At 42.0% G+C, this 25,357-nt stretch overlaps 1 protein-coding gene across 4 annotated transcripts; it reads right to left on the bottom strand.

Moving 5' to 3' along the window:
• Positions 1–30: 30 nt before the first annotated feature.
• Positions 31–24,918, bottom strand: LOC106564572 (choline transporter-like protein 2). Of its 4 annotated transcripts, none has more exons than XM_014130716.3 (21): positions 24,701–24,918; positions 17,378–17,548; positions 15,999–16,047; positions 15,786–15,859; positions 15,314–15,398; positions 12,931–13,132; positions 12,780–12,840; positions 12,348–12,474; positions 10,591–10,674; positions 10,208–10,320; positions 9,673–9,804; positions 8,851–9,043; positions 8,419–8,503; positions 7,949–8,211; positions 7,451–7,545; positions 7,153–7,256; positions 6,612–6,685; positions 6,339–6,409; positions 6,126–6,214; positions 5,795–5,879; positions 31–3,223 (listed from the first exon to the last, which is right to left on the bottom strand). In XM_014130716.3, the coding sequence occupies exons 2-21, from the start codon at positions 17,391–17,393 to the stop codon at positions 3,111–3,113; spliced, it is 2,115 nt and encodes a 704-aa protein (XP_013986191.1). In that variant the 5' UTR covers positions 17,394–17,548; positions 24,701–24,918; the 3' UTR covers positions 31–3,110. The 4 variants fall into 4 exon arrangements, with proteins under 4 accessions (XP_013986191.1, XP_045547069.1, XP_045547068.1 ...); XM_045691112.2 differs by lacking the exon at positions 31–3,223 and adding an exon at positions 3,540–5,541; XM_045691113.2 differs by lacking the exon at positions 17,378–17,548.
• Between the last annotated feature and the right edge of the window lie 439 nt (positions 24,919–25,357).

The raw sequence follows: 25,357 nt of genomic DNA on the forward strand, positions 1-25,357 counted from the left end.
TTTTCTAGATACAATAACTTTAAATAATAATTTAGTATGTAGCAGTAAAACATTTATTTACTTAACACATCCTGCTCCAAAAACACACGTTTACACAATCCTTCTCTTGAAAATGAAATATACAAAAGCTTGCATTTGAGATTAAGTAAATAGTCCATGGGCCAGCAGGCCAAATTTCACATATTTGTCTACTTTGGGGTGGCAAAGTCTAATGATGATTTTCATTTAGGTCCATGTCAGTGGGTTACATGTTGGTATGATACCCATGATTCTGAGGTATGTGTGCATTTTATGTTTTGACCCCCATGCGGTTAGTTGGGCCCACAGGATTGACGGTATGAAATAATGTTGTATTATCTGGGAACAATCTTCTCAAACGAAGGGAATTGTATATGTTATTAACTTCATAATACAAAATATTAAGGTATGAAACAACTGGAATGGTAATGACATCTTTCGGGGTCAAAGGTCATAAATGTATGCATTTTGGGGTATATCAAGACAGAATGGGAAGTATAGAAATATCTAGTTCCGCTATTTGTAACAGTGTTGTTTCAACGATGAGTCAGTCTAGGTAAATCACTTTGAAGAGATGGCAAAAATGTACCAAATACCATGTTTTTACAATGAGATCCACCCAATAGAATGTACCAAATACCATGTTTTACAATAAGATCCACCCAATAGAATGTTCCATTGTTGTTTGATAGTCATTTCAATGAGCATGTGAACATTCCAACTTGCCTTAAAATGTATTTATCAGCCTGCAAGCAATCTATTGCATAGACTCCCATACAACAAGACATATAAAGGTGTGAAAAGCATAGAAAGCTACTCTTTTGGAGTGGGTATCATATCTATTTGTTCATAGGAATGGGGGGAATAAGAAGAGACTATGAAACCTTTACTACCCCAAAGTGGACTAGATTTTTCACTGGCCCATGGACTACTTAACAAACCTTCAGTCCCAAAACTAATACTGCATTAGAACATGTTTTCTTTACTTTGGTAAGTTACAGTAAATGTACAATGCAATATGCAGCCATTATACAAAGATCAACAGCAGCAATAGTGCAAAATAATATTATTAACAAACCTGATGCAAAAATTATTTAGCATTTAAGCAAAACATTTTTTGTAAATTAAATATAAGAATCTATGTAACTCATTATACATTTGAGAAAACTTACAAAAACTTGGAGAATTCTCATGTGATCAAATTGAACACATTATACAGAGTCAGCCACAAAAAAAATGGTATCAAAGTTTTGTATGTTCAAAGAGAGTTTCAAGAGGACTGCAGAAAGTAAAACAGGCTAGCCAAAGTAAAACAGGCTAGCCAAAGTAAAACAGGCTAGCCTAACAGAAGGCACAACAAAAAGCAACAACAAAAATTTGAATAAAACAAGAACAGATTTACATCTTTAAGAAAACTAAATATTATAAGCTCTGTCATAGACACCTTCTGTGGGAAACACAACAGGATATGTTGGCTACTCATTCAGACCTCTCTGTTTGTGACGATGGCATCCTTGTGTAGCCATACAGCATCATGATCTTAACTTGTTGGGGATAGGTGGCAGTATTTTCACGGCCGTATAAAAAAGTACCCGATTTAAACTGGTTACTACTCTTACCCAGAAACGAGAATATGCATATAATTAGTAGATTTGGATAGAAAACACTCTGAAGTTTCTAAAACTGTTTGAATGGTGTCTGTGAGTATAACAGAACTCATATGGCAGTCAAAACCCTGAGACAAATCCTAACAGGAAGTGGAAATCTGATTTGTGGAATCACTTTCAACACTTTGCCTATGAAACACACCGTGAGTTAGGATTCATTTAGCACTTCCTAAGGCTTCCACTAGATGTCAACAGTCTTTACAAAGTGGTTTGAGTCTTCTCCGGTAAAAACTGACCAAACGAGAGGCCTGGAAAGTTTGTCATAGAGGGAGGGCCATTACTACTATGATGCGCGTGCCCGTGGGTACTCTTTCGTTCCGATACATTTAGTAAGACAATGCAATCGTCCGCCTTGAATATTATTGAAGTTCTGATTGAAAAAGGCCCTAAAGATTTATGTTATACAACGTTTGACATGTTTGAATGAACGTAAATACATTTTTTTTGCACATTCGTGAGGACAAGTCCCGCGCGCTTTGTACATTATGAGTAAACGCGCTAACAAGAAGGAGCTAATGGGACATAAATTATTAACTTTTTCCGAACAAAACTACATTTGTTGTGGACCTGGGATTCCTGGAAGTGCCTTCTGATGAAGACAATCAAAGGTAAGTGAATATTTACAATAGTATATTTGATTTTAGAAGACTCCAAGATAGCGCTAACCTGTATCGCCTAGCCTATTTTTCTGAGCATAGCACCTCGTTTATTACAAAGTGTGATTTCCCAGTAAAGTTATTTTTAAATCTGGCAATGCGGTTGCATTCACGAGATGTTAATCTATCATTCTTTGAATGACAATATTATATTTTACCAATGTTTTCGAATAGTAATTTTGTAAATTGTAGCTCTGATTCACCGGAAGCATTTGAGGGAAAATATTTTCTGAACGTCAGGCGCCGATGTAAAATGCTGTTTTTATATATAAATATGAACTTTATCGAACAAACAATGCATGTATTGTGTAACATGATGTCCTAGGAGTGTCATCTGATGAAGATTGTCAAAGGTTAGTGCTGCATTTAGCTGTGTTTTGGGTATTTGTGATGCATGCTAGTTGCTTTGAAAATGGCAGTGTGATTATTTTTGGCAGGGTACTCTCCTAACATAATCTAATGTTTTGCTTTTGCTGTAAAGCCTTTTTGAAATCGAACAACGTGGTTCGATTCAGGAGAGGTGTATCTATAAAACGGTGTAAAATAGTCATATGTTTGAGAAATTGAAGTTATAGCATTTATGAGGTATTTGTATTTCGCGCGACGCGATTCCACTGGCTGTTGACTAGGGTGGGACACAAACGTCCCACGGTTCCCAGACAGGTTAAGGCACATTCGATACACACAGCACACTGCGCAGGCAAGGCGGCTTGACCTCATCTTTCTCTGTTCTCCTCACACATACACGCACGCACGCACACACAAACGGCTAGTCTACAGTCTTGGCCTGATCCTCGTTGGACTTCTTCAGAATGGTGAGAAGGTTTTGAGACATGAAGTAGGGTCTCTCTGCAGTTCCGTCATTGCGTTCCAGGTCTTCCACTGGAAAATCAATGAATTGATGAGACAACAATAAGAGAACCAACCATTGTCAAACTCAACATCTCTTCAGGTAAAACAGTATCCTATTCCTAACAACATAAAGGGCCGGTTTCCCAGACACCGTCTAAGGTTAATCCTGTACTGAAAAGCATGCATTGATGAAAGTGCTTGTATAGTTCAGGACTAAACTTATTAAGTCTGTATCTGGGAAACTGTACCAAAGTGAATAGAAACTCACCATTGTGTCATTCTCCCACTGTCCTATCATCATTCAATATGATTACCTTTGTCATTTACATGCAAAAAAAACTATATATTGATCAATACAACAAACTTTAATCAACAGCAGCATCCAACAGAAGCAAACTGAGTGGAATGTATGATATATAAGTAAAATACTACACCAGCTAACATGTTTACAATGTGACACACACTGACAGAAACAGATAGAAAACATTGGCAGAAAGTTGCAAGGTAAGTTTTGATAAAGCACTCAATATGCAATGTTACTGAAACACCATGCAGCACAGAGATGGGAAGAAGAGCGAGAGAGCAAGAGAGAGAGACAGAAAGAGAGACAGATAAAGAGCGAGACAGAAAGAGAGACAGATCGAGAGAAAGAAGAAAACAAAGGCAAATAGGGTCAGTAAACATTGAACAGGGCTTGCAGGGTCGAATACATTAGGCCATGCAGCGGAAAACGCTTAAAAACATTTTGCAACGGAAAACAAAAACAAGTTCAGGTACGCCTCATAATAAGGCTGGAATGGAGTAAATGGAATGGCATCAAACACATGGAACCCATGTTTTCGATGTATTTGATACCATTCCACTGATTCCGCTACAGCTATTACCAAGAGCCTGTCCTCCCCAATTAAGGTGCCACCAACCTCCTGTGATTAATACGACCCAGATCTGAGAGGTTAAAACGATTGCATCACAGAAACACAATCACAGCAGTTAAGCCAGTTCGAAATTCCAAGGCAAGTAGTTTGTGGAATATCACTACAATACATTGAGTCCAAAAACGTGTTCTTGGCTGGAGGGAGCATCTATATAATTGATACAGAACTTAATAAGCAAAATAAATAATTACATACAGATGTAATAAGACATAATAAGCATACTAATTAATAAATACATACATACTGTACATACACATTGATTCCATTGGAAATCACATTGTCATATCAAAGGATATCAAAGGATTTACCATTTGGTGTCAGCTGGTATCAATGTAAACATTGTTCATTTTCACCGTTAGTTGAAGTTTTGTTTTGATTGACTGTAAACATTGTAATAGTGAATTCATAGTGCATTCATTACTCATTAATGATATTAAGACAATTAAATATTCATAATAACAATTGTAGTAGTCAGGCACAGGTTCAGCACTCACAGATCTACAGATCCTCAAGATAAAAAACCATCACTGTCTAAACCCAAACCAACACAATAAATTAATAATCAATAAATAAACATAATATTTTCAAGCTACAGAGATGCACTTGGTTTTTGATCAGCCTTTTACAACCACAGGACCTTGTTAAAACCATCTACCTTTACGTTAAAATAAACCTTATGTGTGAATACAATACATTACACTGTGAAAAGTCTTGCATTTAAAAGCTGGTCATACATTTAACTGGTTCAAATCACACAGTCGTTAGCATAGAATTACATATTACGTCGTTAGTAACAGGTACTGTATACGGGCTCCATACGGCACATGTTATATATGAGTAGGGCCAGGAGCATTTCCTGACCTAGTTATGAGGTTTACCAAGCTTCACGTCTCCATGACAACGTAAACTACTACTCCTGGGGTGTAGAAGGAGGGTCTTTAGGCTCCGCCTCTTGAGGTTTCTTTTCCTCCGTCTCTTCCTTTTTAGGTTCTGTCGGCTGGTGATCCTTCTCTTCAGGCTTGTCCTCCTTTGATCCCTTTTCTTCCACTCCTTCCTCCTCTTCTGGTCCCTTCTCTTCCTTCTCCTCCTTCACTTCAGATTTCTCCTCTTGTGGTTCTTCCACTTCCACCGCTTCGGTCTTCTCCTTCAGAGGTTGCTCCTCTTCGTTGGCCTGCATGAACACATCTTGGCGTTTCAGTTGTATCTCTCCATCTTGTTCTTTCAGCGGTACTTCCTCCTCCAGGCGAACTTCGTCCATCAGTGTAGGTTCACTTGGGTCAGCGCCTGGCTGTTCCGTACCATCTTTGTTGTCCTCTTCCTCCGCCATTTTAGTTTTGGAGAGAATCTCGTGAAGCTCCGGAGACATGAAGTAAGGCCTTTCTGGAGAGCCGTCGTTTCTCTCCAGGTCTTCGCCTTCGTTGTGTGTGTGTGTTTCATGTGTATTATGGGGTTATGTTTGTTCGGGTTAGTGGGAAAAAAAAGAACAGAAGCAAAAAGTGCAGAATAAGAAATAGTGAAGTGTGGAATAAGGAGGGAAGAGACAAAGAGAAGAAAAAGTCAGAAACATGGCAGGCAAAAGAGGAATCTCAGGTAAAAAGAGCATTTCAGATTTGGAAAGTTGCGTGAGTGACTAAAGAGCATACCAATAAAATAGGATATTACTCACAGAAGCAGAGGAAGAGTGTGTCCACACACATAGCGTACACACTGAAGAATCCATGGGCAATCAGGTAGGATCCCACCACCACCGTCTAGGAAGAGAGAAACAGGCACACACACAGTGTTGGAATAAATACAAACAACACTTACAGACACTCTAAGGTAGTATTTCTCAGCCTTGGGTCAGTAGACCGGCCCTGGGATAATGTTGACCAGTTTTAATGTAAGGCTCCTATGAATAAGTATGACCCTTAGCTTACCAATCCCTAGCACAAAAAAACATTGAGAAACATGGCTTGAAGTAACAGTATAAGAGTTCATTCAAGCCTGTCTCTCACCAGAATGGGAACCCAGTAGTAGTTGAGAGAGGGGGCAGTCTGCTCCACAGCCTTAATCCTCCCAGAGAAGAAGAAGAAAGAACAGATTCCTAGCAAGAGAAGAAGAGATGCATATTATTAGGATATGAGGGCTCACTGAAAGGTATCACAGATGGTGGGAAACTGTACAAGGTGTAAATAAAGTCTCTGCTTGTGTTTCTGAGGATCACTTACCCACAATTCCAACGATGAGGAGCTTCCCCAAAAACAATAGGAAGTCAGTCACTTTGTCCAAGACAGCCACCCTGAGAAGCCAACAGAGAAATGAATCATAAGAGACAGAAAACTAAAGAGATACATGAATACTGTATATATGAATGGAGAAGAGAAGTTGTTAAAGATGCTATTGCTCTTCAGAAAAGGTCCCAGAGACTGGGGTTTGAGAAGGAGTTGTGAAGGGTTTATGGAGGGTTTATGAAGGGCGTCTCAGTAGTCAACAACAATCACCTGATTATATTTCTCATGAGGAGGAAGAAGGCATCTCTGGCTGAGGTACAGAAGCTTTTGCCATATATTGCCACCTAGGGGAAACATGTGGTGTTACATACAGTGTCAATTCACACTGTCTTCAATTCACACAGTTCACACTGTCGTCAATTCACACAGTTCACACTGTCTTCAATTCACACTGCCCGCTTCAATTCACACAGTTCACACTGCCCCCCGCTTCAATTCACACAGTTCACACTGTCGTCAATTCACACAGTTCACACTGTCTTCAATTCACACAGTTCACACTGTCTTCAATTCACACAGTTCACACTGCCTTCAATTCACACAGTTCACACTGCCTTCAATTCACACTGTCTTCAATTCACACAGTTCACACTGTCTTCAGTTCACACTGTCTTCAATTCACACAGTTCACACTGCCTTCAATTCACACAGTCACACTGCCTTCAATTCACACAGTTCACACTGCCTTCAATTCACACAGTCTTTAATATACAAAGAACTTACATTCGCACAGTTAGGTTGATGAACTCACCATGATGTAGGCGTTTCTGTTGAGGAACTTGATGAATTTCTCCAGGCACCAGAAGCAGCACTTCAGGCAGCTGAGCAGGAACTTGGCAAAGCGATTCTGGGCAGCTAGTGGGGTACATAACAACAAACAGGAGATAATGACATCTGTTCCTGTTCATTTAGATAACAACCATCTATTCAAATGTAATAATTAGTAGTGACATTTTTTGGTCCATTTCCCACTGTATGATGTCAATGAGGAAGTATCCCAGTTATTCACGTCTGAGAATGGAACAGGATATGTGAGAACACCACCTCACCTTTCAGCTTCTGGTCCAGGTACTCCAGCAGAACCCTGATGACCTGAACCAGAGACAGGATGAGGGAGCCAAAGGCCAGGGAGCCTGTATGGTATCTTGACAGGGGGAAGAAGGTAAAAGATTATGTCCAAATTATTGGTCTCTCACTAACTCTCCATGTAACTCTTTCTTTCTTTCTTTCTTTCTTTCTTTCTTTCTTTCTTTCTTTCTTTCTTTCTTTCTTTCTTTCTTTCTTTCTTTCTTTCTTTCTTTCTTTCTCTCTCACTCACACCTCCCCTACCCACACTACCCACTTTCTTTCTTTCTTTCTTTCTTTCTTTCTTTCTTTCTTTCTTTCTTTCTTTCTTTCTTTCTTTCTTTCTTTCTTTCTTTCTTTCTTTCTTTCTTTCTTTCTTTCTTTCTTTCTCTCTCTCTCTCTCTCTCTCACTCACTCACACCTCCCCTACCCACATGCACCCAACCCCCCCCCCCGCCCATCCCACACACTATCCCTCCTACCTGAGGGCTCGACCAAGTGAGGAGCAGATGGGATTGGCTGGGATGTCGTCAGGCTTCTTGAAGGCCCAGTAGTAGGATGCGAAGGCTCCAGCCAGGGTCACCTGACCTAGCGCCGTCACAAAGTTAGCACACCAGAAGAAGAGGAACACGTTGTAGAACTGGAACATGATGAGGTATTTATGGTAGTAGGTCTCGCCTCCGTAGAAGGCAAACAGGCACTCGGCGTCCGGGCACTGGGCTGTGATGTTGGTGGTGTTGAACGTCTGAGGAAAGAGGGGAAATCTCTGTGATATTAGCACTTCTGCTGGTATTAAAGGAGTAGTCCACTTATATTCAATAAATGAGGGAAAAAAAACTGTTTTTGAACACTATATACAGATAGAATAGAAAGAACATATTAAAGTTCACAAAAAATAAGCCTGATATGTAAACAGGCAGATATGGAAGAACAGAGACATCTTGTGGCTCACCTCGGGTTTGCAGGTGTCTCTGGAGTACTCACACTCAGTGGTGTTGAACACTTTGTACACCTGTTCATTGGAGGTGGACAGGAAGCTGGGAAAGGCAGTCAAGGAGGTTCCATCACTAAGGAAGTAGATACTGAGACATGTCATACAGACGTGACCATCTGCATGGAAACTTTCTTGATACATTTAGTTTCTGCAGCGATGACTTGTGGAGGAGTCGTCCCAGTTATTTTCCTTGACGGTCTCAGTCTGTCCACATTTCAATCTGCACGGTTCCCTTCACCATCTATAGCGATCTAGACTAGCGCTACAACAAAACCTATAACTAAAAGTCATCTAGTACATCTCACACCATTACAAGGACCGTTACAGGAGCACTTCTTTCCCTGGACAGACATGTAAACATGAATAACATGATTGACAGCTGAAGGATACACAGCGGTGATGGCCCAGTAGGCTATGACCAGGGCCAGCAGGGCAAAGGTCAACAGAGGGTAGAGCAGTGATGACATCACATGGCCAACAGCCCTGCTGGCCTCCTTGATGAGGGCGATGGCGATGAGGACTCTCTTCCTGAGGAAGATGAGCAGCAGGATGACAACCACCTCCACGATGGACAGGATGATCACTGACGGAGGAGCGGAGCGCAGTTAGAGTCTTTGTGTGTGTGTGTGTGTGTGTGTGTGTGTGTGTGTGTGTCTCAACTTGAGTTGAATGTGTTGATGTGAGAGAGCGAGCGCGGGAGAGAGAGAGAGTGGGAGAAAGAGTATAGAGAGGGAGATTTGAAATCCAAATTTGAAATCCTTATTCAAGGTTTCAAAGACCTCTCTGATGAAAATAGGCTACCCGTCCTGTTGGGGGAGGACGCAGAGAGCTGTGGGTTGGCAGCGCACTACATTGCTACCTGCCATAACATGAGGGACAGTGTCTGACAGACCAACCAACCTGCAAATGTCCTCTATGCTTATTGTTATTGTTCATTGTATGGTTATTTTGACCCTTGATTATTGTTGTTACTGTTGTCCTGTTGACTATATTGATTATTATTATTTTAATTATGTTAACATTGTAAATCTCCAAAGTAAGCTTTGGAAATATGTACATCATCACATCATGCCAAGAAAGCAAATTCAAATGAATTGAGAGAGAAAGAAAAAGTGAGAGCGGAAGAGAGAGAAAAATAAATAGAGAGGGAGAGAGGGAGAGAAAGAGAGACAGAGAAAGAGAGAAAGAGGGAGAATGAGTGCATGTACTCACTGAAAGCCAGCCAGGTCTGTCTGATCTGCAGGTAAACAGAGAAGTCTGTCTGCAGTCCCAGATCCCGGATCGTGACGTCAGAACCCGGCTCTCCCTTCAGGTTGCGGTACTCCATGGCACAATGGAAGATCCCTAAACATTTTAAAGGTAAGAGTCAGCGAAATGACGTTGCACGAGCAGCACTGCAGTTATTGCGATGAGCAAGATGAAATACTTCGCTCTCACACAGTGACACAGAGTATCTGGACATGTGTACGGGGTTTGCTTCACACTGTTACAGACTGGTAGCCATGGGACCAAATCAGCTGAGAAGTTTAGCCTCGCACTTCAACGCTCTTAGTTGTTGCGGATATTGACCCACTGTGCTGTTTACTTAGTGCACCTACGTCATATCACTGAGCCTACCTCTAACATTTCTTAATGGCTAACTTGATAAAGCACAATGTTGATATTATTCTTTTGAATGTTACTTTAAATAGGTAAAACAACAGTGTGTTTTCAGTTAGATAGGTTTCAGGAAAGGGGAATATAATACCATATCCGATGACCAGTATCACCATGACGATCATGATCCAGATCATGATCCCGGCCAGGTAGCGCAGGAGGACGATGAAGATGAGACTGACCACCATGGCTATTACCAGACCACTGCAGGAGAGACAGGAAATAACATTCACATTCACAGAACCCCCCCCCCCCCCCCCCCCCCCCCACTATCACCAGACCACTGGAGGAATACAGATAATAATATTCAAATTCACAGAACTTCGTTGTTGCTGTGAGGGAACATTTATATCTATGGGGAAATGTTGGCTCAGCAATACATTATTGGGATAATAGGGGTAACTGGCCTATAGAGTGTGCAACTTTCTTTATTGTCTTGTATCATGAGTGTGTTTACCAAGGAGAGACACTCACATCAGTATCCAGTACCAGGACACAGTGTAGTCCTCAAAGATCCTCATGGCTACCTGGCGAGCCTCAACCACCACATTGGACTTCCTGTAAGAACAACAAGTCCACTTAATACTTTGCTAACAATTGACAGACAGACAGGTGGGTGGACAGACAGACAGACAGACGGACAGACAGATTAAAAGGATGGTTGGTAGGTTGATTGATTAATTCATACAGTACCAGTCAAAAGTTTGGACACACCTACTCATTCAAGGGTTTTTCTTTATTTTGACTATTTTCTACATTGTAGAATAACAGTGAAGACATCAAAACTATGAAATAACACATATGGAATCATGTAGTAACCAAAAAAGTGTTTTCAAAGTAGCCACCCTTTGCCTTGATGACAGCTTTGCACACTATTGGCATTCTCTCAACCAGCTTCATGAGGTAGTCACCTGGAATGTATTTCAATGAACAGGTGTGCCTAGTTAAAAGTTAATTTGTGGAATTTCTTTCCTTCTTAATACATTTGAACCAATCAGTTGTGTTGTGACAAGATAGGGGTGGTATACAGAAGACTAAGTCCATATTATGGCAAGAACAGCTTAAATAAGCAAAGTGAAACGACAGTTCATCATTATTTTAAGACATGAAGGTCAGTCAATCAGGAACATTTCAAGAACTTTGAAAGTTTCTTCAAGTGTAGTTGCAAAAACCATCAAGCGCTATGATGAAACTGACTCTCATGTGGACCGCCACAGGAAAGGAAGACTCAGAGTTACCTCTGCTGCAGAGGATAAGTTCATTAGAGTTAACTGCACCTCAGATTGCAGCCCAAATAAATGCTTCACAGAGTTCAAGTAACAGACACATCTCAACATAAACTGTTCAGAGGAGACTGCGTGAATCAGGCTGTCATAGTCGAATTGCTGCAAAGAAACCACTTCTAAAAGACACCAATAATAAGAAGCGGCTTGCTTGGGCCAAGAAATGCGAGCAATAGACATTAGACCAGAGGAAATCTGTCCTTTGGTCTGATAAGTCCAAATTTGAGGTTTTTGGTTCCAAACTCCGTGTCTTTGTGAGACGCAGAGTAGGTGAACGGATGATCTCCGCATGTGTGGTTCCCACCGCGAAGCATGGAGGAGTGAGGGTGTGCTTTGCTGGTGACACTGTCAGTGATTTATTTAGAATTCAAGGCACACTTATCCAGCATGGCTACCATAGCCTTCTGCAGCGATACACCATCCTATCTGGTTTGCGCTTAGTGGGACTATCGTTTGTTTTTCAACAGGACAATGTCCCAATACACCTCCGACTGTGTAAGGGCTATTTGACCAAGGAGAGTGATGGAGTGCTGCATCAGATGACCTGGCCTCCACAATCACCCCACCTCAACCCAATTGAGATGGTTTGGGATGAATTGGACCGCATAGTTAAGGAAAAGCAGCCAACAAATGCTCAGCATATGTGGGAACTCCTTCAAGACTGTTGTAAAAGCATTGCAGGTGAAGCTGGTTAAGAAAATGCCAAGAGTGTGCAAAGCTGTCCTCAAAGCAAAGGGTGGCGACTTTGAAGAATCTAATTTGTTTAACACTTTGTTGTCTACTACATGATTCCATATGTGTTATTTCATAGTTTTTATGTCTTCACTATTATTCTACAATGTAGAAAATAGTAAAAATAAAGAATAACCCTTGAATGAGTAGGTGTGTCCAAACTTTTGACTGGTACTGTATATTGACGGTGATTCAGGTTGAGGCATGAGGACTCACTTTGAAGCGTCCAGAAAATCCGTGGCGTTCACCTTCTCTCCCTCCCCGTTGTCAAAAATAGTCTCGTTGCCAATGACGACCACACCACCTTTCATGGTACTGAGAGCTGGGAGGCACCGACGAGTGACTGGAGGGAGAGGAGAGAGAGTGGAGATCAAAAATCACTAACTGTGTGGTCACTATACATTTACTAAGTTTTTATAAAAACACAAACGCGTGTGCGCACGCTCCACCCACACACACACACACACACACACACACCCACACACACACACACACACACACACACACACACACACACACACACACACACACACACACACACACACACACACACACACACACACACACACACACACACACACACACACACACACACACACACACACACACACACACACAGTGCACGCCATGGCTCGTGAGAAGACTTACATGGTTTGCTGGACATGAGCATCGAAGGACACAGGCCATCCCTCAGGATCTCGGGAGCACTCTGCGAAACACAACAAAATCACCCTTAGTTACACATTATTTCCCTAACTACCTACTTTGCCACTGCAAATGTATCTCTTCTGTCACCCACCATTTTGGAGAAGTCCACTCCTTCCTTGCAGAACTGCTTGTAGTACTCCTGCTCTCCTTTGTTCAGGTAGGCTTTCAGCAACGTCATGTGTTTGGTAGGACAGCTTTCCACACATAACTGAGTGGTGGGGCACTGGAACTCCAGCAGGGTCAGGGGACTGGCACACTTCAGGATGTTGAAGTAGAACAGGAGAGGTTTCTTCCTGTTAGAGACAGTTACAGTTGAAGTCGGAAGTTTACCTACACCTTAGCCAAATACATTTAAACTCAGTTTTTCACAATTCCTGACATTTAATCCCAGTAACAATTCCCTGTCTTAGGTCAGTTAGGATCACCACTTTATTTTAAGAATATGAAATGTCAGAATAGTAGTAGAAAGAATGATTTATTTCAGCTTTTATTTCTTTCATCACATTCCCAATGGGTCAGAAGTTTACATAAACTCAAATAGTATTTGGTAGCATTGCCTTTAAATTGTTTAACTTGGGTCAAACATTTTGGGTAGCCTTCCACAAGCTTCCCACAATAAGTTAGGTGAATTTTGGCCCATTGCTCCAGACAGAGCTGGCGTAACTGAGTCAGGTCTGTAGGCCTCCTTGCTCGCACACGATTTTTCAGTTCTGCCCGCAAATTTTCTATGGGATTGAGGTCAGGGCTTTGTGATGGCCACTCCAATACCTTGACTTTGTTGTCCTTAAGCCATTTTGCCACAACTTTGGAAGAATGCTTGGGGTCATTGTCCATTTGGAAGACCAATTTGCGACCAAGCTTTAACTTCCTGACTGATGTCTTGATATGTTGCGTCAATATATCCACATAATTTTTCTTCCTCATGATGCCATCTATTTTGTGAAGTGCATCAGTCCCTACCCGAAACGTTTGACCCAAGTTAAACAATTTAAAGGCAATGCTACCAAATACTAATTGAGTGTATGTAAACTTCTGATCCACTGGGAATGTGATGAAAGAAATAAAAGCTGAAATAAATCATTTTCTCTACTATTATTCTGACATTTCACATTCTTAAAATAAAGTGGTGATCCTAACTGACCTAAGACAGGGAATTTTTACTAGGATTAAATATCATGAATTGTGAAAAACTGAGTTTAAATGTATTTGGCTAAGGTGTATGTAAACTTCCGACTTCAACTGTAGTAGTTCATATGTAGAGACAGTTATATAGTAGTTCATATGTAGAGACAGTTATTTAGTAGTTCATATGTAGAGACAGTTATTTAGTAGTTCATATGTAGAGACAGTTATTTAGTAGTTCATATGTAGAGACAGTTATATAGTAGTTCATATGTAGAGACAGTTATTTAGTAGTTAATATGTAGAGACAGTTATTTAGTAGTTCATATGTAGAGACAGTTATTTAGTAGTTCATATGTAGAGACAGTTATTTAGTAGTTCATATGTAGACAGTTATTTAGTAGTTAATATGTAGAGACATTTATTTAGTAGTTAATATGTAGAGACAGTTATTTAGTAGTTAATATGTAGAGACAGTTATTTAGTAGTTAATATGTAGAGACAGTTATATAGTAGTTCATATGTAGAGACAGTTATATAGTAGTTCATATGTAGAGACAGTTATATAGTAGTTCATATGTAGAGACAGTTATATAGTAGTTCATATGTAGAGACAGTTATTTAGTAGTTAATATGTAGAGACAGTTATTTAGTAGTTAATATGTAGAGACAGTTATTTAGTAGTTAATATGTAGAGACAGTTATTTAGTAGTTAATATGTAGAGACAGTTATTTAGTAGTTCATATGTAGAGACAGTTATATAGTAGTTCATATGTAGAGACAGTTATATAGTAGTTCATATGTAGAGACAGTTATATAGTAGTTCATATGTAGAGACAGTTATTTAGTAGTTAATATGTAGAGACAGTTATTTAGTAGTTAATATGTAGAGACAGTTATTTAGTAGTTCATATGTAGAGACAGTTATATAGTAGTTCATATGTAGAGACAGTTATATAGTAGTTCATATGTAGAGACAGTTATATAGTAGTTCATATGTAGAGACAGTTATATAGTAGTTCATATGTAGAGACAGTTATTTAGTAGTTAATATGTAGAGACAGTTATTTAGTAGTTAATATGTAGAGACAGTTATTTAGTAGTTCACATGTACAGGAAGTACATATACAGCAGCTATAATACATCCTTCAGGACGTTCTTTTTTATCTTCACACAGCAGGGTGTTACAGGCTCACCACAGAGCATCAGGATGATACCACAAAAGACATATTAACACAAAGAGACAGATAATATCTTGACATGTGAATGGACAAGAGGAATTCTAAAGGATCAGTACTGAAGAGAGATGTTCAAAGGCAGAATAAATAGGGGAGTAATGGAAGGGGCTTACTCCAGGGGGGTCCCGGCCTGGCCACAGAACTGTCCTCTGCTGTCAGTCGGGTAGATAACCTTCCTGGGGTCCCCCTGAGACCAGGCTGGAGTAAGAGGAAGTACAACAACACTGTAGTTCAGATACTGTCCAGTTATCATAACGACACACAATGGAATAGAATCACTTCAAATAGAATAGAATATCACTTTACTGTGTCTTGTTAGGGCCTTGTGTTTTGGTTAATCATGTCACATGACCTGGAATTTAAACTTTATTTAAAGCTTTTTCATCAAACTGTCCCCTTTTCTTTTTATGTCAGACGGCCCAGCACCATCCTCAGACAATTGCTTACATTTTTGGTCAAATTTCCATTTCTGGAAAAGGCTTAAAATAAAAGCTAAAATACAGGTCATGTGACATGATTAACCAAAACACAGGGCCTGAGAACTGATGTAATGGCCAGTAATCGTGTAGTTGTGGAGACACTGACCCAGGATCCCCACAGCAAAGTATCCCAGTATGGCCAAGATGAAGAGAATACAGCAGAACACATCTGTGCAGCCCCTGGCAACCACAAGAGCAGAGAGGGAGAGAGAGAGATGGTTCGACTGCTATGTTTTGACGTTGAGCTTTATTGAGCTTTACGATGTGGGTAATTGGTAGAGTGAGGATTGGCTGTCAGAGCTGATAATGAGATGATTACCTGTTGTGGATGGGCCCTTTGAAGGTAGGGTCAAACCTCCGTGCTTCACCTGTGAACAAGCAAACAGAGAAAGTTTAATATGTTTATTTACATTTATACACAGACGTGTGTCTGTCTGTGTGTGTGTGTGTGTGTGTGTGTTTATATCTGTGTATCAGTATATCTGTACGTGTGTGTACACATTAACAAAGCTGAGACGTATTTTCCATAACAAAAGGATTCTCCCGCAAGACTGACATGCCTAGCAACCCACAAAATGGCTCCCCGGTGACTCAGAGCTCCCGGTGGACATTCTTAGGCGCCATAGTAACACTATGGTAACACCTCAGAGACTAGGCAGGCGCCACATCAGACAGCGCATCTACTCAATTCACCATAGTCTGGTAGCAGAGCAAGACAATTATAATGTTGTGTATACAGTCTGAATGGTCCTGATACAATGTATTTTACATAACATCTAGAAACTAACACAAAAAGCTCAATCATCCAATAATATTTTTAGTTCTTAGTGACTTACAGTACTGTGCACACATTGCACACATTGTCGTTCTTTCCCCCCCGTGGAAATCAAACCCACAACCCTGGCGTTGCCAACGCCATGCTCTACTAACTGAGCCACACAGTTCCACAATACGCAAATGATGTGGGGCAACATTGTATTTCCTGTTTTGCATCTAAGATCTTGATCCTTATCCTGTTATGACATATGGCCATGTGTCTGGTTAATGAACGTGTCACATTCTTTTCTGAACATAGAGCACAGTGTGACTGAGAACATTGTTGCAGCTTCTTGTGGACATGATATACTGTTCTGTCAACGTGAGATATAACGGTGAGGCTTTTCATCCTGCTCAACGAAAAAATAGGAAACACCCCTTTTCTTCGGATGGCAGAACAATTAGTTTGACTGTACAGTATCTAAGAACATTATTGTATGAGTGTTGGAAATCCCATTGTACACAACGGCTGCAATGTGATGACACACTGTAACCTACACTCTTAGAAAAAAGGGTTCCAAAATGGTTCTTCGGCTGTCCCCATAGGAGAACCCTTTTTGGTTCCAGGTAGAACCCTTTTTGGTTCTAAGAGTGTACACTATTTCACTGTGTCATCAGATCACACACGTTGCAACCATTGAACACCCAGTGTCCCACAGAATAAACCATATTGGTTTATAAACAAAAGTGAGTTGGCTCAGTCTCAACCACATTCATTTACTGTCTTTAATTACAGTCCATAATGTTCCGTTCAAAACATAAACAACGCCACAGACAACAACTGAAAAGGCTACTCCCATCATGCCCTCAATCAGTGAGAAGTGAAAGAAACAACAGGCACAACAAAAACCGTTACACCGCTGTCCTGAATATTTACAATACCTTTATTCTTTGCCATTCTCACTCCTCAGTCACTCCTTTTCTGTCTTTTTCATCAACAGGTTGGCTGTATTCATGTGTTGTGTTGCGTTGCCTATATTTCTTTCAGTACGCTTTACTGCGTTAAGTGTGTCTCGACTCTAGACCACCACCTTAGACCTCACTTCCTTCTTCCTGTGTATTGCAAAATAAAGAACGAGTCAAATCTTGTATCTCGCAGAGTTCTGCCTTCCTTTACCGTTACGCTCCCTCCTTTCCCTCGCTCTCTTCATTTCTCCCTCTCTTTGCCTCTTTTACTGGGCTCTTATCATGGGAATGGGTGGCACACAGGAGGGTTGGAGAGGAGGGAGAGAGAGGTAACAGTGTTTTTCTTTTCCCTCGGCGGGAAAAGAAAAACCTTAACCTTAACCTTTTTCACTCCTAAAATGACTTTGGTGAGTACACCCTAATTGAGTGGATTTTAAAAGCTGTACAGGACTTGCATCTATCCTAAAATAGATGGGTGTGGATGCAAAAGTCCGGGTGACTAGAAACGAAGCTAAACATCTATCACTGTCATCTAGGTCAAGTATGTAAGACACTGATATAATATGATCATTCGTAAAACTCAACTGCAGTTCCTTTCCAATTCTGGGGATAGCAACAGGCTATGCACCTAACTGGGTCGACTGCAAACACCCAGTATGTGGTGCACTGTGCATGACTTAGTTAGGTCTAGTGGTTCATACAGAATGTTCCTTCAAATAACATATGCAACCTTATATCTGTAAAAAGCCTACAGGAAGAGGATCCTTCATATGATTCGGTAGTTCTCTCGCTAGCCAGCGATGATGGGACTTGATGGGACTTCTCTGAACTGTCTAACTTCTTGTTTCAAAGTTAAGACGTATTTTCTAACTTTCACTCCTCTGATTGCCTTCACAACCGTGCTGAAAGTATCTATAACTAGACTACATATGATTTACAAACAACTGATTAACTATCAAATATATGATCTATAAGTCTATAAATGAGTTTTCAACAAAACACTGGCAATGTTTGTAGTCTACCCAGCATTTTCTTTTGTACTGTATTGTATTTTAATGTGTATTTTAATGTGTATTTTATAGTGCATTAGACAGGGCGCATTTGGAAAAGAGAGCTCTCAATATGTCTTCCCTGTCGAAATAAAGGTTCAATCAAAAATGAAAATGCAGCCTGCATAGACCACCATACATATCTCAGACGGACTGTTCTGGAAGGATGATACGCCCTCCTACATGTTCTCCCTGGTCTGGCCATGACACCTTCCCGCCTCCAAGGCCATGTGATAGACAGACAGCATGGTATAGACAACACTGACTAGTGTGTATTGACAGATTTCAGTCTGACAATGGGACATCGAGTGGGAGTGCTGTTTGTGCTGTCTTGTCCATTGTCATGGCATGACAATGACGTAAGCAATAAAGTTCAAACAGATCTGAGGCCAGCCTAGCAGAAGCTTTTATCCAAAACGCCCAGTTCAGTGAGTCTTTTCACTAGGGTGACCCCAGTGGGAATCGAACCCACGACCCTGACGTTGCTGGCGCAATGCCCTTACCAGCTGAGACACACAGTGCTGTCACGATGGACATGTTCCACTTCCAGACCCAGTGGGACTATTGAATGTCCACTACCTAGACACTCTTAATGGGGTTGTGGTCTAGTGATCTAATGGTTTAGTGTCTGCTGGTCTGTTGTGGTCTAGCACACAGAGACAGGGCCTCACCGCCACGGCTGGATGGTCATCATAGCAGTAGCTGCAGATAGGTGGTGGAGAAAGAAGCCTCTCGTTCCAATGCTACTCAAAAACATTGCATTTGAATGTGGATATGAATCTTGTATATTGATGAGTTATTACTAATTCCATGTGTCTGTACAGGAATAGGTTGGAAGGACTTGGCTAATAACACAGGCTACTATAGTGGCAGGTAGCCTAGTGGTTAAATTGTTGGGCCAGTATCAAAAGGTCACTGGTTCTAATACCTCAGCAGACAAGGTGACAAATATGTTGATGTGCCCTTGAGCAATGCACTTAAACTTAATTTGCTCCAGTGGAGCTGTACTACTATGGCTGACCAGGTAAAACAACACATTTCACTGCACCTATCTGGTGTAGGTGACAATTCAACAACAACAGTACATCATATTGATGTGTATATGGAATAGGTCATGGTGTAGTTTATACTGCACAACTCGACTGCTTCCAGAGTAAACTCTTCTTTGGCAGTAGCCTGAGAGAAGCCATCCTGAGACTGAAGGGGGGGACGTGTCCAATTCCCTTTTCTGAAACTTGCCGCTCGTTGCCAAATAAATCCAGCCCAAATCCCGCCTGCCGCTCCCCTCTCATTCCCCTACGATCACACTAAGCAACTCTGTCTAACAGTTTTGCTGTGACCTGACAGCCAGAGACAGCATGACAAAGGATCATTGTGAAACAACACACTCACTCATATGCGGTGTGTGTGTGTGTGTGTGTGTGTGTGTGTGTGTGTGTGTGTGTGTGTGTGTGTGTGTGTGTGTGTGTGTGTGTGTGTGTGTGTGTGTGTGTGTGTGTGTGTGTGTGTGTGTGTGTGTGTGTGTGTGTGTGTGCGCCACTTGAGTTCATGAGTTGACTCAGTGCCCCTAGACTCAGTGTGATGAGTGGGTCTGGGTACATCAGACACTCAGCAGCAGGCCTGTGCATGCTGCTACCGCCGGGTGCTTTAGACTAGACAAGACATCCAGCCGGCACACTGGCCCACTCATACACAGTCAGAGTATATTCATATAGACAGACAACATGGCAGGAAACTAGCCTGGTCCCTGGGCTGTTTAGTCTGTTTTGCTGTCTACAGGTTGTTGGCAAAACAGCACAAAGAGACATGATACCAGGGCCTGTATGTGTCTCACAGTACTGCTGATCTAGGATCAGTTTCAATACTCCTACCTCCTAGATCAGCACTCCTACCCCATAGATCAGCACTCCTTCCCCTAGATCAGCACTCCTACCCCCTAGATCAACACTCCTACCCCCTAGATCAGCACTCCTTCCCTTAGATCAGCACTCCTACCTCCTAGATCAGCACTCCTACCTCCTAGATCAGCACTCCTTCCCCTAGATCAGCACTCCTTCCCCTAGATCAGCACTCCTACCCCCTAGATCAGCACTCCTACCCCCTAGATCAGCACTCCTACCCCCTAGATCAGCACTCCTTCCCCTAGATCAGCACTCCTACCTCCTAGATCAGCACTCCTTCCCTAGATCAGCACTCCTTCCCCTAGATCAGCACTCCTTCCCCTAGATCAGCACTCCTTCCCTAGATCAGCACTCCTTCCCTTAGATCAGCACTCCTTCCCCTAGATCAGCACTCCTTCCCCTAGATCAGCACTCCTTCCCTTAGATCAGCACTCCTTCCCCCTAGATCAGCACTCCTTCCCTTAGATCAGCACTCCTTCCCTTAGATCACCACTCCTTCCCCTAGATCAGCACTCCTTCCCTAGATCAGCACTCCTTCCCCTAGATCAGCATTCCTTCCCCTAGATCAGCACTCCTTCCCTTAGATCAGCACTCCTACCTCCTAGATCAGCACTCCTTCCCCCTAGATCAGCACTCCTTCCCCTAGATCAGCACTCCTTCCCTTAGATCAGCACTCCTACCTCCTAGATCAGCACTCCTTCCCTTAGATCAGCACTCCTACCTCCTAGATCAGCACTCCTTCCCTAGATCAGCACTCCTTTCCTTAGATCAGCACTCCTTCCCTAGATCAGCACTCCTTCCCTTAGATCAGCACTCCTTCCCTTAGATCAGCACTCCTTCCCTAGATCAGCACTCCTTCCCTTAGATCAGCACTCCTTCCCTAGATCAGCACTCCTTCCCTTAGATCAGCACTCCTTTCCTTAGATCAGCACTCCTTCCCTAGATCAGCACTCCTTCCCTAGATCAGCACTCCTTCCCTAGATCAGCACTCCTTCCCTTAGATCAGCACTCCTTCCCTTAGATCAGCACTCCTTCCCTTAGATCAGCACTCCTTCCCTTAGATCAACACTCCTACCCCTTAGATCAGCACTCCTTCCCTAGATCAGCACTCCTTCCCCTAGATCAGCACTCCTTCCCTTAGATCAGCACTCCTTCCCTTAGATCAGCACTCCTACCTCCTAGATCAGCACTCCTACCTCCTAGATCAGCACTCCTACCTCCTAGATCAGCACTCCTACCTCCTAGATCAGCACTCCTACCTCCTAGATCAGCACTCCTTCCCTTAGATCAGCACTCCTACCTCCTAGATCAGCACTCCTACCTCCTAGATCAGCACTCCTTCCCTTAGATCAGCACTCCTACCTCCTAGATCAGCACTCCTACCTACTAGATCAGCACTCCTACCTCCTAGATCAGCACTCCTACCTCCTAGATCAGCACTCCTACCTCCTAGATCAGCACTCCTTCCCTAGATCAGCACTCCTTCCCCTAGATCAGCACTCCTACCTCCTAGATCAGCACTCCTACCTCCTAGATCAGCACTCCTTCCCCTAGATCAGCACTCCTACCTCCTAGATCAGCACTCCTTCCCTAGATCAGCACTCCTTCCCTAGATCAGCACTCCTTCCCTAGATCAGCACTCCTTCCCCTAGATCAGCACTCCTACCCCCTAGATCAGCACTCCTACCCCCTAGATCAGCACTCCTTCCCCCTAGATCAGCACTCCTACCTCCTAGATCAGCACTCCTATCTCCTAGATCAGCACTCCTTCCCCCTAGATCAGCACTCCTTCCCTTAGATCAGCACTCCTTCCCCTAGATCAGCACTCCTTCCCTTAGATCAGCACTCCTTCCCTAGATCAGCACTCCTACCTCCTAGATCAGCACTCCTACCTCCTAGATCAGCACTCCTACCTCCTAGATCAGCACTCCTACCTCCTAGATCAGCACTCCTTCCCTAGATCAGCACTCCTGCCCCTAGATCAGCACTCCTACCTCCTAGATCAGCACTCCTACCTCCTAGATCAGCACTCCTACCTCCTAGATCAGCACTCATACTCTGAGACCCTTTATGAATACAGGCCCTGGCTAGCAGAAAACTGGGATCCAGGCTTTTACGCTCTATAGGTACCTGAAACATTGGTTTAAAGGCCTTCCGTTTAGTTTATGACCTTTCTGGCTGATGTGTGATGTGGGGGCAGGGAGCTGACTGAGGACAAGGCCTGTTTACATGGCAACAGGAAAGTCACACGGATACTGTACTGACATCAGTGGCTCCTTAGATAAACCATAGAGCAGGGATCATCAACTAGATTCAGGACAATTTTTTCTTGAGCGGATGGTCGGTGGGCCGGAACATAGTTACAAATCATTTGTAGATTGCAAATTGACTGCAAGAAGCCCAAACAGATCGTAACATAATAATTTCAAACCTTGCTTACATTTGTATACGATCATGTCTCTCTCTGGCCTTCCCTGTAGCTCCGTTGGTAGAGCATGGTGTTTGCAACGCCAGGGTTGTGGGTTCATTTCCCACGGGGGGCCAGCACAGAAAAAAATGTATGAAATTGTATGAAATGTATGTATTCACTACTGTAAGTCGCTCTGGATAAGAGCGTCTGCTAAATGACTAAAATGTAAATGTAAATGTATTATGCGTGGGAATACTTTGTAACAGATTTCCAAAATTAAAATCACTTGGAGCTGATTTTCTAGTGTTTTTACAGTCTTATGTCCACCAATGAAAATTCCAACAAAATATGATGATTATTCAAATACATTTTTGTTTGGCTCAGATAACTTGGGGGGCCAAATAAAATCACCTGCCAGTTGGGGAACCCTGCCATAGAGAATGTCAACTATTGTCCGTCTCTCACTCCCTTTCTTACAAACTAGTCATACTGGATGGATATCAGTGAATCCAATTTAACATGACTTAGATTACATTGGAATTAATGACTGTAAGTCGCTTTGGACAAAAGTGTCTGTTAAATGGCATATATTATATATATTATTACAAACCTAGGCCTCTATCTTCATCATAATATGACTAGGGTGGGGCCTAAATGCTGAATTACCGACAACGTATTGTAAGCCTGCTATGTTGGTAATCAGTTGAGGTTTGAAGTGTAGGTCTATTCTAACATGTGATGACATTGACTGGAGGGATTAAGGCAAGATAAACAGGATGGAGGACCTCGATGACTCAACAGATCTTATGAACAACAACTCAACCCAAAGTACAACCACCATTTGGAAGTACAACTGCAGCGAAGGACAGGCTGACTATCAGTCTACCTCTTGAGAGACATGTGACATGCCACGCAATGAGTGACGTTTGATAAAGTCGTTATGGCAAAACTTAAATAAAACAGTGTTAATGATGCACCATAGCGGAGGGCCAATTGCTTCCGCTGCGGTGGTGTGGTGTGTGTGTGTGTGTGTGTGTGTGTGTGTGTGTGTGTGTGTGTGTGTGTGTGTAATAACCATATGGCATTCTAGATATCACCACATGGGTGTTGTCACACAAACAACTTCTGTGAGAGAGCAGACTGAGCCAACCTCACAGTTATACATTTTAAAATTGTACCGTTATTTAACTAGGCAAGTCAGTTAAGAACAAATTCTTATTTACAATGACAGCCTACCAGGGAATAGTGGGTTAACTGCCTTGTTCAGGGGCAGAACATCAGATTTTTACCTTGTGAGCTCGGCAACCTTTCGGTTACTGGCCCAACACTCTAACCACTAGGCTCCCTGCCGCCCAAGCTGTCAACACACATTCATTGTATTGATTATTCTGTTATAGAAATGAATTGGTAATGAAATATACATTGCCTGCAAGGCAACATTTGACTAATAGCTTTGTCTAATATACTTGTTCAAGTCAAATGGAAAAAGGCTGTAGAATAGACTAACCGACTTTGATATCTGATTCTTCTGATTCCAATTAGTGGGAACAATGGACCGTGTGGGAGACATCAAGGCCTAGGCCATAGGGGGTTATTAATTTCCATATGATCAGTGTACATAATAGGGCAACAATGAATATCACTTAGTCCTTAAATTGAACATAAACAGCACATTTCTTGAGAGATGTAGGCTGGTGCAGCACAGCTGCAAGCCTTTGATAAATGCAGGATTGTTTCTTTGTAAAGGGTATTTTTAATGGGAACCGTAAACTATTATTCTGCACACTGATTAGGATGATGTTGTTGCGATTTAAATCTGTTTGGGAGTGGGCCACACGCGGCCGGTCCCCACCCATCATTCACGAGTCATTGTTTCCATTTTTTTCCACCCACACCCCTTTTTTTAAATAACGGTGCGAAGAAAGGGAACATTTCTTACCATATTTCGAGTCCGGAGTCGGATTCTTCTCGTTTAGCTCCATGGTTGAATACTTGGGTGTTCTCGCTGCTGGCTGCTGATCCAATTCTGGACAGTTACCATGGAAATGTCGAAGAAAAAAAACATCAATAACACAGTGAGCGATTCCCTATTCGCCGTCAAAACCGAACGTACTGTGGCAAGACCATCCCAAATCATGATACATTCCATACCACGAGAGAGAGAGAGAGAGAGAGAGAGAGAGAGAGAGAGAGAGACAGTGGCCAATCAGATATAAAAACTAACAACTGACAGCTTGCTCGGCCAATTAAATAACCCTGAAGGCCGGACCAAAACTATTTATTTCTTGCTGCCACTTCAAAGGAATGTGAAGAAGGGTTGTGCTGCCAGACACTATGAATAGCCTATTTTAATTTAAAAATCATTAGGCAAAATTATTCTTTACAACATGCAAATCAAATGTAGAGACTGTAAGTTGTTTAAACTTAAAGGAAATCTCTCACAGCTTTGAGTGGAAAAATTCACTTAATATCAACAAAATTGAAAAGAATGCAAAAAGTAAAAAGGTGCATGCAGTGAAGAGAGGAAGAAAGAGAGCACTTGTGTTAAAATAACAGAGTTGGAGAGAGAGAGAGAGAGAGAGAGAGAGAGAGAGAG

This window comes from Salmo salar, chromosome 12 (assembly GCF_965601325.2).
Source record: "Salmo salar chromosome 12, fSalSal1, whole genome shotgun sequence".
Lineage (NCBI taxonomy): Eukaryota > Metazoa > Chordata > Actinopteri > Salmoniformes > Salmonidae > Salmo > Salmo salar.

Coding starts and splice junctions, on each gene's coding strand:
- LOC106564572 (XM_045691111.2), bottom strand. CDS start 24,743: ATGGAGCTAAACGAGAAGAATCCGACTCCGGACTCGAAATATG. Junction 12,475..12,779: donor GCTCATGTCCAGCAAACCAT/GTAAGTCTTCTC, acceptor CTCTCCCTCCAG/TCACTCGTCGGTGCCTCCCA. Junction 6,215..6,338: donor CCTCATCGTTGGAATTGTGG/GTAAGTGATCCT, acceptor TTCTCTTGCTAG/GAATCTGTTCTTTCTTCTTC.